At 40.0% G+C, this 15,182-nt stretch overlaps 1 protein-coding gene across 4 annotated transcripts; it reads left to right on the top strand.

The window, feature by feature from the left end:
* Nucleotides 1–1,352: 1,352 nt before the first annotated feature.
* On the top strand, nt 1,353–13,194 carry CDO1 (cysteine dioxygenase type 1). 4 transcript variants are annotated; one of them, XM_025387024.1, is made up of 6 exons: nt 1,652–1,831; nt 4,068–4,125; nt 4,756–4,833; nt 6,694–6,848; nt 11,420–11,589; nt 12,469–13,194. In XM_025387024.1, exons 1-6 carry the CDS (start codon nt 1,663–1,665, stop codon nt 12,496–12,498), a joined length of 660 nt encoding a protein of 219 aa, XP_025242809.1. In that variant the 5' UTR covers nt 1,652–1,662; the 3' UTR covers nt 12,499–13,194. The 4 variants fall into 4 exon arrangements, with proteins under 4 accessions (XP_025242811.1, XP_025242810.1, XP_025242812.1 ...); XM_025387026.1 differs by lacking the exon at nt 4,068–4,125 and having other exon boundaries at nt 1,353–1,832; nt 6,697–6,848; XM_025387025.1 differs by lacking the exon at nt 4,068–4,125 and having other exon boundaries at nt 1,353–1,832.
* The last annotated feature ends 1,988 nt before the right edge of the window (nt 13,195–15,182 follow it).

Below are 15,182 nucleotides of genomic sequence, written 5' to 3'. Positions count from 1 at the left end.
GAGTTTTACCAGAGATGTTTAAGACTACCTGGCACAAGTCAATTTCATTGTATACATGTATATACACGAGGGAGGGTGATCATAGTCTAGAAAAAAAACAGGTCTTCGGAAGTCTAGAACTTTAGTAACCTTAAATCCAAATTATTCCCTGGGTCCATCCATATGAGAAGAAAGAAATCTACACTTGCATTTCCTCCGTCTTTAACATCTTTCTCATTTAAATGCTACTTTACTTGATTTGTGTTGTTCCCAAAGTGTTAGGTGCTATGCATGACGTAGAAACGTGTTTCCTTACAGCAGGCTCCTTCAAGCACATGCTTGAGAGATTCAAATCTAATTAGAGCCTCTGAAATTATTGCGTCAGAGCCCCATCCCCTCAGAAAAAGCCCCCTTTTACACCATCAAATGAAATACCAGATTCTTTGCACTAGATTTTTTTTTTTTGAGACGGAGTCTCGGAGTCTCGCTCTGTGCACTGGATTTTTTTTTAAAGAAAATATTTGATTTTAAAATCAAAGAGTTCCTGGTTTTCCAGCGTTTCACTACTTGTCTTACTAGAGACCCGAGTCTCCTTTGCCAAAATGTATTTCAGTACACATTTTAAAAAATATGTGTATGTACTTAAATATATTTTGGCAAAATATATATATATATATATATTCTTTTTTTAAAAGAAGATATTTGATTTTAAAATCAAAGAGTTCTTGGTTTTCCACCGTTTCACTAATTGTCTTACTAGAGACCCGAGTCTCCTTTGTCAAAATATATTTCACTACACATTTCAAAAAATATGTGTGTGTATACTTAAATATATTTTGACGGAAGGTGTGTGTGTGTGTGTGTGTGTGTGTGTGTGTATATATATATATATGTCTTCGACTTATTTCCACCTAGCCTGGGGCGTATTCTGGATAGTTTCAATTGACAAAACAGGCGCTCTCCGGCCTAGGAGTGGAATCCATCCTCAGTCTTCGCAGGCTCCTCACAATTCTCCGTTTGAAGAAATGTCCCTCTCCTTCCCTTTTCTTTTCCTTCTTTACTCAGCGTCCGCCCCCGCAGCCATCTCCGCCGACCCTTTTGGTCTACGTCCCAGCGTCGCGAACCACAGCGGCGGAGGTGGAGCGGGGAGATGCGTTAGGCCGGACGGCTAAAACGCGCCGCAAAAGTAGGGGAGAGATTGCGCTGAGCCCACGCGAGCCCTGGGACGCTGGAGACAACGGGGCTCTTGGGAAGGCGCGGAGTCCGGGGAAGCAGGGCATATGCGCGTGGTCCATGTCCGCAGAGTCTCCCCGCCTCCGCCCTCTTTCTTGGGTGGCTCTCCGCCTCGTCCACCCTCCAAGGGCCGTTGGTACATTCCTAGTGACTCCAAGCGCTTAAAAGGGGCCCGGGAGGGTGAACCCCACAGATCTGAACCTGATTTATGTGCGCGCCGCATCTCTAACGAGCCCGGATCCACTGCGCTGCCAGCGGCGGGGGGGTGGGTCTCTTGCTGTCTTTGCGACGACATCCTTACGTTTTGGCACTCGAACGCTGGGTTTGTGCGTGTGTCTGCTTAGCGGTCTAGCAGGCTGTTAGGCTCCCTCGCCCCCAGCTCCTTGTTTCGCTCAGCTACTCTCACCGCAGCCCAGCAGTGAGACGCGCACGCAGCCGGCTCCGCACGAGATGGAGCAGACCGAGGTGCTGAAGCCACGGACCCTGGCCGATCTGATCCGCATCCTGCACCGGCTCTTCGCCGGCGATGAGGTCAATGTAGAGGAGGTGCAGGCCATCATGGAAGCCTACGAGAGCGACCCCACCGAGTGGGCTACGTACGCCAAGTTCGACCAGTACAGGTGAGCGCGCTGCAGCCTCAAGGCCAGGCGGCGCCCACTCGCCCAGTCTGAGGAGGAATGGACGTGGGGCACGCAGCCCAATGTGACTGGCTCGGGAAGCTCGGCCCGCGCTGCGCCAGCCGCTCGCCCCCTCGCTGGCGAGCCGCGGGGCTGGCACGACTCGCTTGGGGCTCCGCGGCCACAGCGCAGGCGGAAGGTGGATCATACTGGCCTTGCTGGCCTCCGGCGGGGGACTGCGGGCAGGCGCTGGGAAGGGAGGTCACAGTGCGTCTGCGAGACTTTCTGTTCTCTTCTCTCCCGCAAACCCCTCTGCTTCCAAACCACCAGTCCTCCTGCCCCTGGCCTCGGGAGCAGTGCCCACACTCCCAAGCCATCGTTAGCCCCCGGCGCGGAGATGCGGAGAGACCGCACTCAGGTTCCGGCCCGCCTGGCAGCTTAAGGAACTGTCTGGCGGTACTAGCGGAGGGTGCTCCCAGGAGAGCACTACATCAGCCTTCGGGAGAAGTGGGTGATGATGAAGAAGACAAGTCACCCACGTCAGTTCTCCGTCACTGCGCTTTCTGTCGCCTGCAACCGGGCACCTTATAGCAGGCATTTTTACTCATGTAAAATAGCTTCTTGTGGCCGTCAGCTGCCACTACGCAATTTCTGCTGTTCCCTTTCCCAAACCAACTTCCCCGACTGCGGGTTTATTCAAACCACTGCCAGGTTTCGCAAATTGAATATTCGACCGTCGTTTTTTTTCAGCCCCCAAACGATCTGATTTATCTTATCCTTGGTTCTGAGCATCTACAATGTAAATTAAAGACTCCTACTTCCCAGATGTATTTGAGTGAGGTGCCCTGGTAAGCTGACTTTTTTGCAGCCCCTGCTTGGCTTGGTGATTAAGTTGAATCTGTCTACCAATCCTCCGGGGCCAGAGGTAAAATTTAATCACCCCGAAGTGTGAGAGGTTCTAGTTTTTCTGAGCAGCCAGCGCATCAGTCTTTACGGTTTTTTGGGTTTAGGGTTGGGAGAAAGGGGTAAGTGAAAGAAAATAAGGAAAGAAGTAAGTTTGTTTTTCTTGGGAGCAGGTTCTTTTAGTCACTGTTTAACAGATAGGATATTTGGTAAAGTTTTGTTGGCATGGGCGGTTTCAACTGTATTTTAGGATTTGAAATAGAAAAAGTGAAGCCCACTAAGGATCCCATTTTTCATATACAAGTGACTTGAGGAAATTCCTTTGGCTCTTGTCAGCTCAGTTCCTGGTAGAGCGCTTCTGTAGCGGTGAAAGCTACCAGAGAGTCTAGCTTTTAAATTTTCTTGCATTTGCTCCAGGTAATTGAAGATTTGTTATCGGACAGGTAGTCTTCCAGTTACTTGACACATGTGAAGAATGGTAGGCAATGAAGAGGTTGAATAACTTGCACGAGGTCTTCTATCGAGTAGCAGGGTTAGCATTATTGTTCCAGAGCCTACACTCTAAACCACTATTAAACCAGGACAGGTTGTAACCGTTTTTAATCTTTAATCTTTAGAACAAGTGTATTTTCAAGGACCTTGAAGTAGTCTTGATTGACAAACTCTAAACCTTTTGAAGGGCAACCAGTCGGGTTGATTGGTCTTTTCACAGATATCTGAAGTACAGCTCATTAACATAATGGATGTAGTCCTGAGCAGGCAGTTGTGGGAAGACAGGAGATGGGAGAGAATTCAATTCTACAGTATTTTTTGCGTTAAATAGATGCCTAGCTCTGTGAGGGATTCTGTTCTCTGACTTCGGGAGGGCCAGTGCAGAAAAATCAAGACAGAATATGCTCCAGTGTGGGCCAGGCTGTGAATTCTTTGAAAGAAGCCTTAGAGAAGCAAGAAAGATTATCCTAAGACTTGTGAGTTCCTTCTACAGGAACTCAGTTTACTGTGAATTGAAGGTTTTGTGCACAGCTTCTTGTTAGGTCATAAAGAGCTACAAAGTAGAGAAAACTGAGGCTAAAAAGCACTTAATAGGATCGTGCTCTTCGGGCACCTGGGGGTGGGGAGGAATGGGACGGGATGGAAGGGGCATGCTAGACAAGGGTTAACTGATGACCAAGGGAACAAAAACTCCCCAAAAATGGAGTAAAGACCCCTTTTCTTTAACGTGACAGCCTAAATGAATGTCATAATTATGAAACTTTGCTAACTAGATGCTGTCAGCAGTATACCTTGGATCAATAGAAACTTTGACGTTGATTTTACTTTTTTCCTGGTGCTATCGTTATGGTCGTGGTTTGCAGTTTGTTGTTGTTGGTGGTGGTGGTGGTGGCTGGTTGTGGTATGTGTGTCTGTGTGTATGTGTTTGCCAGTTACTGGTTTCTCCTAATTGTAAGAGGTTTAGAGGGTTCTTTACTTCACTAACGTAGTCTTCTTTGTTCTGGTACTTAGATCAACCCCCACAGAAGACTTTTCATTATAAGGGCCTTTGAATGTGGTTTGTGTCTAGGCTTTAGTGAAACTAAGAATTCTAGAACAGCTATTTAATGAAATCTTGTTTCTCAAGTCCTGATTTAGCTACAGGCAGAAAAAGAAAAAAAATACAATAACAACATTCTTGTCTGAACCAGTAATGCACTTTGGAAATATTTTTCTATGAGAAACTTACTCCAGCAGTTTGAGGCCGTCACATTGAGAAACACGCAATTTTGGTTTTTTTCCCGTTATTTTTCCCGTGCCATTAATTAAAACTGAGCATCTACCTCTGTAAATGCAGCAGTTCAAAATTAACTGTGAAAAAGGATTTTTCATTTATGTTGGATTTCTAATTAGAAAACTGCATGCAAAATTGCTTAGAGGGGGAAATGTTAACATTTGTGAATAAATGGTACTTGGTGACACACTTACTTTTTCCAGTGCTTGTTTCAGCAACCAAATTAAAACTTGTGAATATATTGGTTTTTCTTTTTAGGTATACCCGAAATCTTGTGGATCAAGGAAACGGAAAATTTAATCTGATGATTCTCTGTTGGGGTGAAGGACATGGCAGGTAAAATAACTATTCATTCACAGATATTTATTACAGCATGTGTTCTAGCATATGAAAAGTATAGTACCAGGCTAGCCACAGGCCTCACAAGTACTAACAAATCTCTTTTTTTGTTTTTATTTATTTATTTATTTATGTTTTTTGAGACGGCGTTTCGCTCTTGTTGCCCAGGCTGGGGTGCAGTGGCACAATCTTGGCTCACTGCAACCTCATCTCCCGGGTTCAAGTGATTCTCCTGCCTCAGCCTCCCGAGTAGCTGGGATTACAGGCATGCACCACCCTGCCTGGCTAATTTTGTATTTTTAGTAGAAACGGGGTTTCACTATGCTGGTTAGGCTGGTCTCGAACTCCTGACTTCAGGTGATCCACCCACCTCGACATCCCAAAGTGCTGGGATTACAGGTATGAGCCACCACATCCAGCCCTCATTTTCTAATTACTTGTTCATAATGTTCCCTAATCCCAACAAAAATTCTCATGAGAATTAGCACAGGGCATTCACGCATACACCACACATATTAAAAGCAGCCCCCAAAATGAATAGTAAATCAAAGGAGGTAAGTAACCCCCTTAAGTTAACCATACTCTGTTTTCTATGGAGTTAAATTTTATGTGAAATTGTGTTTACACTTCACATTTGTGGCGTTTGAGGTGTGTAAACAATCGTGGGACCAAAGACCAAAGGATGGAGAAGCTAGAAAAGCATTGCAAATTCAGAAAATTGCTTTCTACTTCAAGTTAATTATTTAGTTTCTTTACTGAAAAGGCAGTTTATACTGTTTCCTTGAAACTTAGCTCCTTAATTTGTCTTTAGTTTCACGTTTGACAGTCTTATTATCAACTAAGTATTACTATCTTTCTCAGTCTTTTGATAATGGTAAAAGCAATAATTTAGATCCATTTTTATGAAAGGAAACATGAATTTATAAGTGTTTAGAAAGTAGGTCTGTAGAGTGCATTTATTTACTCATATGGAATGAAGTGTTTCCATTCATTCTCTCAATATTTTTGAAAGCACATTATGTCCAGAGTGGGACTAGGCTCCGTGGATTTAGGAAACAAATTCTTTTTATGGTACATATATAGATTAATGAAATTCAGTATATGAAATGAATACCCAAAATGTATAAAGATACATATATTTTAATTAACCCTGTAACCACGACTGCCTCATGTACTTAAATACTATTTACTCTAAGATTGCATAAAAAAATCCTTTGTTTCCTCAAATCCAATTAACTTTCTCCCACCAATGTTGGAAGGTAATCACAGGTAGAGCACTCTAAATTGGCACAGTGTTAACATTTTATGTACAGTGTAACTTTAGGATGGTAATACACATACAGATACCTTCTCTCCTTACAGCTCGCCAAAGGAAGGAGAAAAGAGAAAAGCCTTGGGGGAAAAAAACATTAAATGTTAAGTGGATCTTCTCAATGTGGTACAATTACTACGGATGATTGTCTTAATCCTTTCTAAAATTTCTCTAATGTACTTTCATAATCAAATTCTAGCCCAGTTTAAGTGAGTTATATGTATTTGGGGGAAGATAAAATGTTGCTGGTTTTGTGTTTTTATTATCAAAGTAGTATAACAAAGTTAATAAAACTGTTCTTTAGTAGGGGTATGCATCAAAATTGTACTTTTTATATGAATTGATATAGATGACATATTATTACTTTACCCTGAACATTGTTGAACTGTAAATTGATAACATTTTAAAAATTCAGCTGAAATGGATTTTGGCTGGGGAGATGGCTTATTGATGGTATGTAGGTGTCAGTTCTGGGAAGACTGTTAAGTGCAGGTCTGGACACTAGACCATCTACTGAGTTCGATTGTCATTTTGTGTACATGTAGCAGTATTCATGATCATACCAACTCCCACTGCTTTCTGAAGATGCTACAGGGAAATCTAAAGGAGACATTATTTGCCTGGCCTGACAAAAAATCCAATGAGATGGTCAAGAAGTCTGAAAGAGTCTTGAGGGAAAACCAGTGTGCCTACATCAATGGTAACATCTTATTCTTTTTCTAAGGGCAAGTGGGAAGAACCATGACCTTTTGTCTGAAATATTGGTTACTTATACTTTTTATGCAGTAAAACCTGGATCATGAGTCATGATTTAAAATAATTTGGAAATGACTTAAACATTAAACCTGGGTTGGAATCACTTATTGAAAACATATGCATGCAGATTAGTATCCACTGAAAAGTCATTTACTTGCCAAGACAAGACAGTTAAAATAAAATACGAATTTACTTCAGTGGAGTCTTTCAACAAAACAGATCAAGTTGGAAACATTAGCTTTGTGTTAGAGAATAGAACAAAATGTTCTGTAACTAATTAAGAATGCTAGCTAGTCTCTGTTTTTCTAAAATATGTATAGCATACCTAAAAAGTATCCTCCAGGGAAATTTTACAAAGCACATTATTGGCTAGTGATTTATACATATCTTACCAAGATGTCGTTATCTTTTCTAAATGAGATATGGAATAGCCAAATACTTTTCAAGGGAGGCAGTGATTAACTTTCATATTCCTAAAAGGAATAGTAACTTTCCAAAAAGCTCATTAAAATGTATATGAGACAGATAGTTTTTTATTCCCATTTACATATGAAGTTGCCAGTACATAGGAAGATCAAAATAGTTTGTCCAAGGTCACTCAGCTTCTAAGTGGCAACCAGAATTTGAATCAAAGCAATTTGATTCAAAAACCTATGCTCTTATTCAGCATGTACCCCACCTATATAAAGTATTATAGAGTTTTGGGTGACTTTTTTTGGCAAAGCTAGTTTTTTTTTTTTTTCATAAATCTTACTGGCCTTGATATTTGGCCTGTATGCAAGTCACTTGCAAAGGTCAGATGGTATGGGAAGTTTTCCCTCATTCACATAACACAAGGATGTTAGTTTCCTATGTGGCAGGAAGCTGTGATTCATTTACCCAAATAATGTGAGGCTTGCTATCTATAAGGCACACCAGATTTCCAAGAACAATGTCTGTTGTCTGTATATTCACAATAAAGCCACACATCTTTCAGAATAATTACTTCCAGCTGGAGTCAGAGTGCTTGTGAAAACAGGTCAGATCTTTAAGAATACGTAAGCTTTTTCAAGGGTCTTCAATGCAAAATCCTATAGAATCCAAACAGATAAGGAAGTGATATACATCAGGGATAAAGCTGTGGTGAGGCCTGGTATGAACTGGAGTATACAAGCCTCATACTAAGGTGACAGCAGTGGCCACCTAGCGCCAGTGAAATCAGCCTGGTTTCTTTCTCCACAGAAGTTGGAAATTCTGCATTTTATATGAAATTTTGCCAATCAGTAAAGTATTGGGTGGGATATGTTAATTATTCTGTAGACTAATTACCCAAATAACTTAAAAGCCACAAATTTTCAACCTCTGATTCTTACAGATGCAGGAGTAGGGGTGGAGATGAATAGTGATCAGGGGGAAGGATGTTTCAAGTACAAGGAAGAGCACAAGTGAAGGTACAATCGTTGTGAAAAATGGAAACTATTCCAGCATTGGGGGAAGTAAAGAAAGAAGAATGGGTTTGGTCAGTGGATTAGCAGGAGAGTAAAGTGAGCTCAGGGTATGGGCCTGCAAGACCAGCTAAAAGTAAGGACTTTGTTTGGTCAGCAGAGTTGTAATTGGGAATATTTTGATCGATTTGGTAGCAGCATGCAACATAGAGTGGAGGAGAAGGGAGGACTGGGGCAAGGAGACCTAGTTGCCTATTGTAATGGGCAAAAGGTCGACAGGGCCTGGACCTAACTGTCCTTCATAAATATCCCCAAGAAAAGTCCAGTATTACTGTGACAGAGGGTACACCATGACCATAAAGGAAAAAGAAGCAAAGATCAAAATATAATAATAATGCCTGGATTATTAATAGGAGCTTCTCTAAAGGATGGGCAACTTGTTTTTGCAGGGTCTTTGCTTGCAGGATTGTCAGCATGCATTAGATAATGCATGAACCTGCAGTGGTGAACAGTTGTTCAAAACTATGCTTAAGCCAGTATATTATGAACGCAACAAGCTACAGGATCAAAGAATTTGCAGATCTGAGAATTAGACCCCAGTTTCAGAAATAAGGAAAATGAAAGATCCTAGAAGGTGTGACTTGTTCAAAGATAGCTTCGCTAATTAGCTAGAAGTAGAACTTAAGTCTTCTGGTTCTATGCTTCATTCGTTATGATGCACACTCATGGAGCTAGATCATGAAGAAAGCACAAAGCCACATGGGTTGCCTACATTAGTTACACTAAATTCATTACTTGATTAATCCTTGAAACTTTCTTGTAACTATGTAAGTTTATTAACATTTTTAATTGAATATTTCATCTTGTTTTTTTGTTTTGTGTGTGTGTGTGTGTGTGAAGCTCTCTCTCCCAGGGCCTCTTGACTGCTTCAGCACAGATTGGTTGATCTCTAGGCCCAGGGTGAGCTGTGTTCCTGAGATTCCTTACAATGTAAGGCTTACATTCTCTCAAGCTTTCCCTTTGCTGTTTCCTGTGGCTGGATCCCCTCTTTCCTGATCTCATGATTTTTTTTCATTCTTGGTTGATGCCCTTGTTTTGGTGGAGCATATGCTCCAATGGCTTCACAAGAAAGGATTCATGGAAGGTAAATTTTTAAGACCCCATGTATTTAAAAATCTCTGTATTCAACCCTTACAACTTGATTGATAATTTAGCTAGGTATGGATTATCACCTGGTAAACATCTTCCCTCATAACCATGAGGGTAATTCCTTTGTCTTTTAGTTTCTAGTGTTCTTATCAGAAGGCTAGTGCTGGCTGGGTGTGGTGACTCACACCTCTAATCCCAGCACTTTGGGAGGCTAAGATGGAAGAATTGCTTGAGCCCAGGAGTTCAAGAACAGCCTGGGCAACATGTTGAAACCCCATCTCTACCAAAACCACAAAAATTAGCAGGGCTTGGTGGCAGGTGCCTATGTCCCAGCTACTTGGGAAGCTGAGTGAGAGGATCACTTGAGACCGGGAGGTGGAGGCTGCAGTGAGCCAAGATCCCACTGCTTTACTTCATCCTGGACAGCAGAATGAGACCCTGTCTTTTTTTTTTTTTTTCCCCAAAAAAACAAAAACAAAGCAAAGAAAAACCTGGTGCCATTCTAATTATTGAATCTTTCTATGAAACCTTTTTTTTCTTTCTAAAAACTTTTGGGACCTTCTCTTTTGGTGCCTTCTCTCTATCCCCAGTATTCTGAAATTTCATAGTGATGTGTCTTGTTTGATGACCCATTCATTGTGCTGGGTACTCAGTGGGTTTTTAAATCTGGGAGTTCATGTCCTTCAACTCAGGAAAACATTCACAGGTTATTTCTTTGAATTTATTTTAAAATTTTATTTCTGAAACTCCTATTTAGATATTAAACCTCTTGAACGGTTCCTCATTTTTTTTCTCTTTCTTTTCTATTTTCTGTCTTTGTCCTTTTGTTCTTTGAATCTTCCTCAGCATTTCCTGCCAACTCTTTTCTGGTTTCTGTTTCTTCAACCTCTTTTTGTATTATGGTCCCTTTATGGTATTTTCTCTTATTTCTGGGAAAAAGTTAATGATAGGCTTTTGAACACTTCCCCTGAGTAGTCTCTGTTGCAGGTTGCTTTTTTGTTTGCTCTGACCTCTGTCTTTCATACTAAAGGCCTTGCTCAAATGTCTGGTGACCTTAGCGATTTGCTAATATTTAAAAACCAAGAACAAAAAAATTAATTGGTAACCCTGAACATGAGTGGAGCTTGTCAACTGGATTTCACTTTTTGATAGTCTGGTAGAGCCTTTTCCTTCAGGAACTTCCAGCGACAATATCTTTAAAGCTTTTTTCTTGAGCCAGTCAGATTCTCTGAGAAGCTGCTTCCTATCTTCTGCCTGGAAAGAAAAATCTTGTCTGGCAGCATTCTTGCAGCTAGGTGATGACTAAAGCAGGGATTTTTACCATTCAGTATGGAAGCTTTTGTTTAATTCATCTGTTTTTCACCTGATTGCCATCAGTCCCAAGTTGATCTCTTACACCTAGAGACTAGATCTTAGTCTGCTGCTGAAAAGAAAGAAGAGAGAGAATTGGTAAAAGGGTTTTGAGACTCTACTTCTTAAACAGGCTTTAAACCAGTTCTTATATCTACAGCCCTATCTTTACCCTCATTTCCGTAAGTACCTGGTGCTGTCAATTCCTGTGCTATTTGGAGTTTCAAGATATAAATCAGGTTATTTCTTGACTTTCCCCATGGATGGCTAAGGATTTAGCTTTCTCTGCTCTGTAAAGCTATCCATCTTACTTTCCAAGCTTTCAAATTTTTGTTAGTGTTTTCTCTTTTCCTATTTTGTCTTTGTATATTGATGTCTTTTTTATTTTTTTACTGCCATTGGAGAGGGTTTTCAGGAAGGAGCAGAGGCTAATGCATACATGTTACTTACTATCTTTAAGTACAAGTTCAATTCTAATATCTATTCCATTTGCATCAAAATTGATTCATGATCTCAGATGACTCACAGAAATTTTACCTACAGCTGTTGTCTAGGCTCCTTTATCTATTTTTCTCTCTTGGGTATTGTTTAGATTCCATTGGCTTACATCGAGTAGAGAACATCAGCCATACGGAACCTGCCGTGAGCCTTCACTTGTACAGTCCACCTTTCGATACGTGCCATGCCTTTGATCAAAGAACAGGACATAAAAACAAAGTCACCATGACATTCCATAGTAAATTTGGAATCAGAACTCCATATGTGAGTATAATTTCTTCTAGGTTTAAATGCTTTGTAGGTTGGCACTATTACACTATATGTATGCAAAGAATGAGATGAGTCTTAACTCATGGGTAAGGCCCAATATATCTTGATTGTTTTATTTAATTTTAGAGACTATCTCTTCAATTTATTTTTAGAAACTTATTATGTTAGATCCAAAGATTATTTGAGAAACTTCAAAATGTGTGCTTAAAATGTTTTCATTTACTTGGGAAATAAGAGTGAAAACTATTATTTGATATAACTCTTACTGCCATAACTTACTATTCATAGGTCTAATTTGCTGGGCCAACAGGAATAAGTTGCATAGTCAACCTTTGTAAAGGTTATTCTGATGATATAACTAAAGAAAATTGTCTGTTTTGTTTGCCAAGGTTGCTTATTCTTAGAGTTGTTATGCCATTTATGCCACAAATAAGAATAAACTATACTAACAAGTTCCTCCTTGAGAAATAAGCATTTCCCACTAAAAATAAAAAGGCAACCAACACTAATATAGCAGGGCAGTCTTCTACCTCTGAAATAAGTTTGTCATTTAGAGGAATAGTCTTTATTTAATTATCAGAATATCCAGAAATAGACAATGTGTGAAAATGGAGACCAAAACAATCCTTATGAGTCTTAGTGAAAGCACAGCCTCTGAGGGAAGCCAGGGCAGAATTTTCTCATTATCACCCCACTTCATCTTTATCTTCCCCATTCCAAACCCTAAGAGATATTCTTATTGCAGGAAAAACAAGGCTCCCTTGCCCTTGCTAAGTTGTCATACACTGCTACAAAAGCAGAACTATTTAGAACGAACTAAAATATCTTTTGTAAAGATTCTTACACAGCTTTCTTTTTTTCCCTTTTTTACAGGCAACTTCGGGCTCACTGGAGAACAATTAAGGAGCACCAAACCCTCTGAGGTTTTACTTTAAGCCTCGCTGTATGTTTGCCTTGGACAAAAAGGCTACCTACCATGTGCTATCCAGTAATGTACTTAAATAAGCCAATACTTAGATCTACTGTAAGGCAGATGCTAATTATAAGCATTAAGTAAGCAAGTAGTGCCCTCAGCTACTGCAGAAGAAAAGTCCCACTAAGGAAAAGAAAGTCTTGTGACATGGCAAGTTTTCAAGTGCTCTCCTAGTTCTATCCTCTGATTCCATTGAATCCATACTATGAGCGTCAGTGAGGGTTTTCATAGCTTTTGGAAATACTTTGGTCTCTGAACTGTAATTAGCAAGAAGTAAAAACAGAAACCTCAAATATCAAATGCTTGCTTTGTTACCTGGAGGACTAACCGTAGATGTCTTTAGTATACTTTGTATGTTCTTAATATTGGAAGATAATTTTGTGAATCTGTAGATTTTATTTTTTCAGTCTTACCTTACGAATTTCTTTTCTATGAATAATAGAGAGGAACTTACAGCACTCTGCCATTGGGTAATGAAAGGAAGTGCAGAGGATTTAGAAAAGTACGTGCTCCCCAAACCACAACAAACCAAAACATAAACTCACATCTGTGTCCCATGGTCATAGTCAAAGATTTTGTACGGCTAAAATTGCAAAATAATTTTAATAAAGTGGATTTGAACACAATTTGAAGTTGTCTTTCTGATTAACATGATACAAACTTCCCATAAATCAGTTTCGTAGATTTAGATGTACAAAAGCACTGTGACAGATGCTTTTATGATGTAAGAATATGAGAGAGCCAAAAAACATTCAAAAACAACTTACCTTTTTGGACTTAATTAATATCTTCACTAGTTGGTCAGAGACACCAACCTGAGAGCCTCTGGCTGTAGTGTGGCTCAGACATGGTCAGTGTTGCCTGAAAATTGTGTGTCTATACATGTATGTGTTTAAATATGGATTGGTTTTCAACATGTAAAAACTGGAGATTTTGTAGAAGTTGAGGGATTCTAGCTGCTCAAAATTTGAATTATCTAGAACACTTGGTCTGCACTGCATTTTTATTGGTATTAGTTGGCTAGGCTAGGGTTTGCCTCTTAAATGGGCTGGCCCTCCAATCTGCTGCAGTCCCAAACTCACCTATTTCCATTATTTGTTATCTGCAAAGCCTGCATATGCATTCAAGTTTGCTCTTCCTGCTCTAAGCAACTTTTTTAGGAATATCTGTCATAATCTTAGAGCTTATTAATTCTGGGAATTTAGTTAGCAAAATCCTTTAAAATTAGTTTCTGTGTAGCTCATTGGTTACATTGTTTATATCTCTCATATTAGTATTTATATGTTAGCTTCCTCTCATCCTTTAGAAAGATTAACACTTACTGAATGCTTACTATATATTAGGTATTGTTATAAGTTGTTTGAGCCTACTAACAATTCTGAAAAGTAACCTTATTGAATTGGTGTATTTCTGCTGCTGTATGTAGCACATTATCACAAACTTAGTGGGTTAAAGTAATGCAGATGTATTATTCTATAGCCCTGCAGAAGTCTGTTGCATAGCACTAGAATCAGTATTATAAGGGCTGCACTCCATTCTGTAGGCTGGGCATTATCTGTTTTCTTGTTTTGTGGGTTTCTTTTTCCCTCAGCTCCTAAAGACTGTCCAGTATTCCTTGACTTGAACATCCTTCCTCCATCTTCAAAGCCAGCAATGGTGGATTTAGTCCTTCTTCTATGTCTCATTTACTTCCCTTTTCCACTTTGAGGAACTGGACAATGTTTCCATCTCAAGATTGTATCCTTAATCACATCTGAGAAGTTGTTTTGTTTTTGGCCACATGAAATAACATTTCTAGGTTCTGAGTATTAGATATCAGTGCCTTTGGAAGACCATTCTCCTGATCACAGAGTTACATCCCATTACAATATCAACCCAGAAGTCCAAAAACCTTGTCTATATATCATTCTCTAAATTAGGTGTGAGGGAGGCTCTTTTTACCATCCATCCTAGGATACAGTTCCTCTCTCTATATACACATATTCAGCACGGTTAAGAAACTTGCCAAAAGGTATCAGCCAAGATATTACAGAGCTAGGATTGAAGCCAGGATTTGATCTCAAGCAGTCATCCTCTAAAATTCATTCTCTTTATATTTAGGCCTTTTGACATAAAAGAAGGCTGGGCCACCTCTCATTTTTTTTTTTTTTTTTTTGTATCCCATTATAACAAAAAGCAAAATTATGGTATAGTTATATGTTTTATACGTATACATAAGTGCTTAATAAATAGCACCTTTAACATACATAAATGATATAATACCCTATGTATGACAATGATGGTCAAATGTAAATGTGAAGAACTTTGTGAATGTGAGGCTCAATATAGATGGCTTCACCATCCTCCCTGCCTCTGTAATTGGCCTGCTCCCTCCAGTCCATAACAACGTTTATGCAGGAGCCAATGTACCGCTTCTCCCAGAGCTTACTGTCTGCTTGGGTCACTGGGGTGTTTGCACAGAAGCAAGGCAGTGATGGCATCAAGGTCTCAAGAGGATTTTGTAGGAGTGAGAAGGAATATTGAGGGCTGGAATCATACTGTTTGCTAAAGTGTAGGTGGGATGTAAAAGGGAGTGGAGACCTGAGGGTAGAAGAGGTGTAGCCCTAAAGTGAGG

Source organism: Theropithecus gelada, chromosome 6, assembly GCF_003255815.1.
Source record: "Theropithecus gelada isolate Dixy chromosome 6, Tgel_1.0, whole genome shotgun sequence".
Lineage (NCBI taxonomy): Eukaryota > Metazoa > Chordata > Mammalia > Primates > Cercopithecidae > Theropithecus > Theropithecus gelada.
Note: the sequence above shows the minus strand (reverse complement) of the source record. Positions and strands in the feature narration are given on the sequence as shown.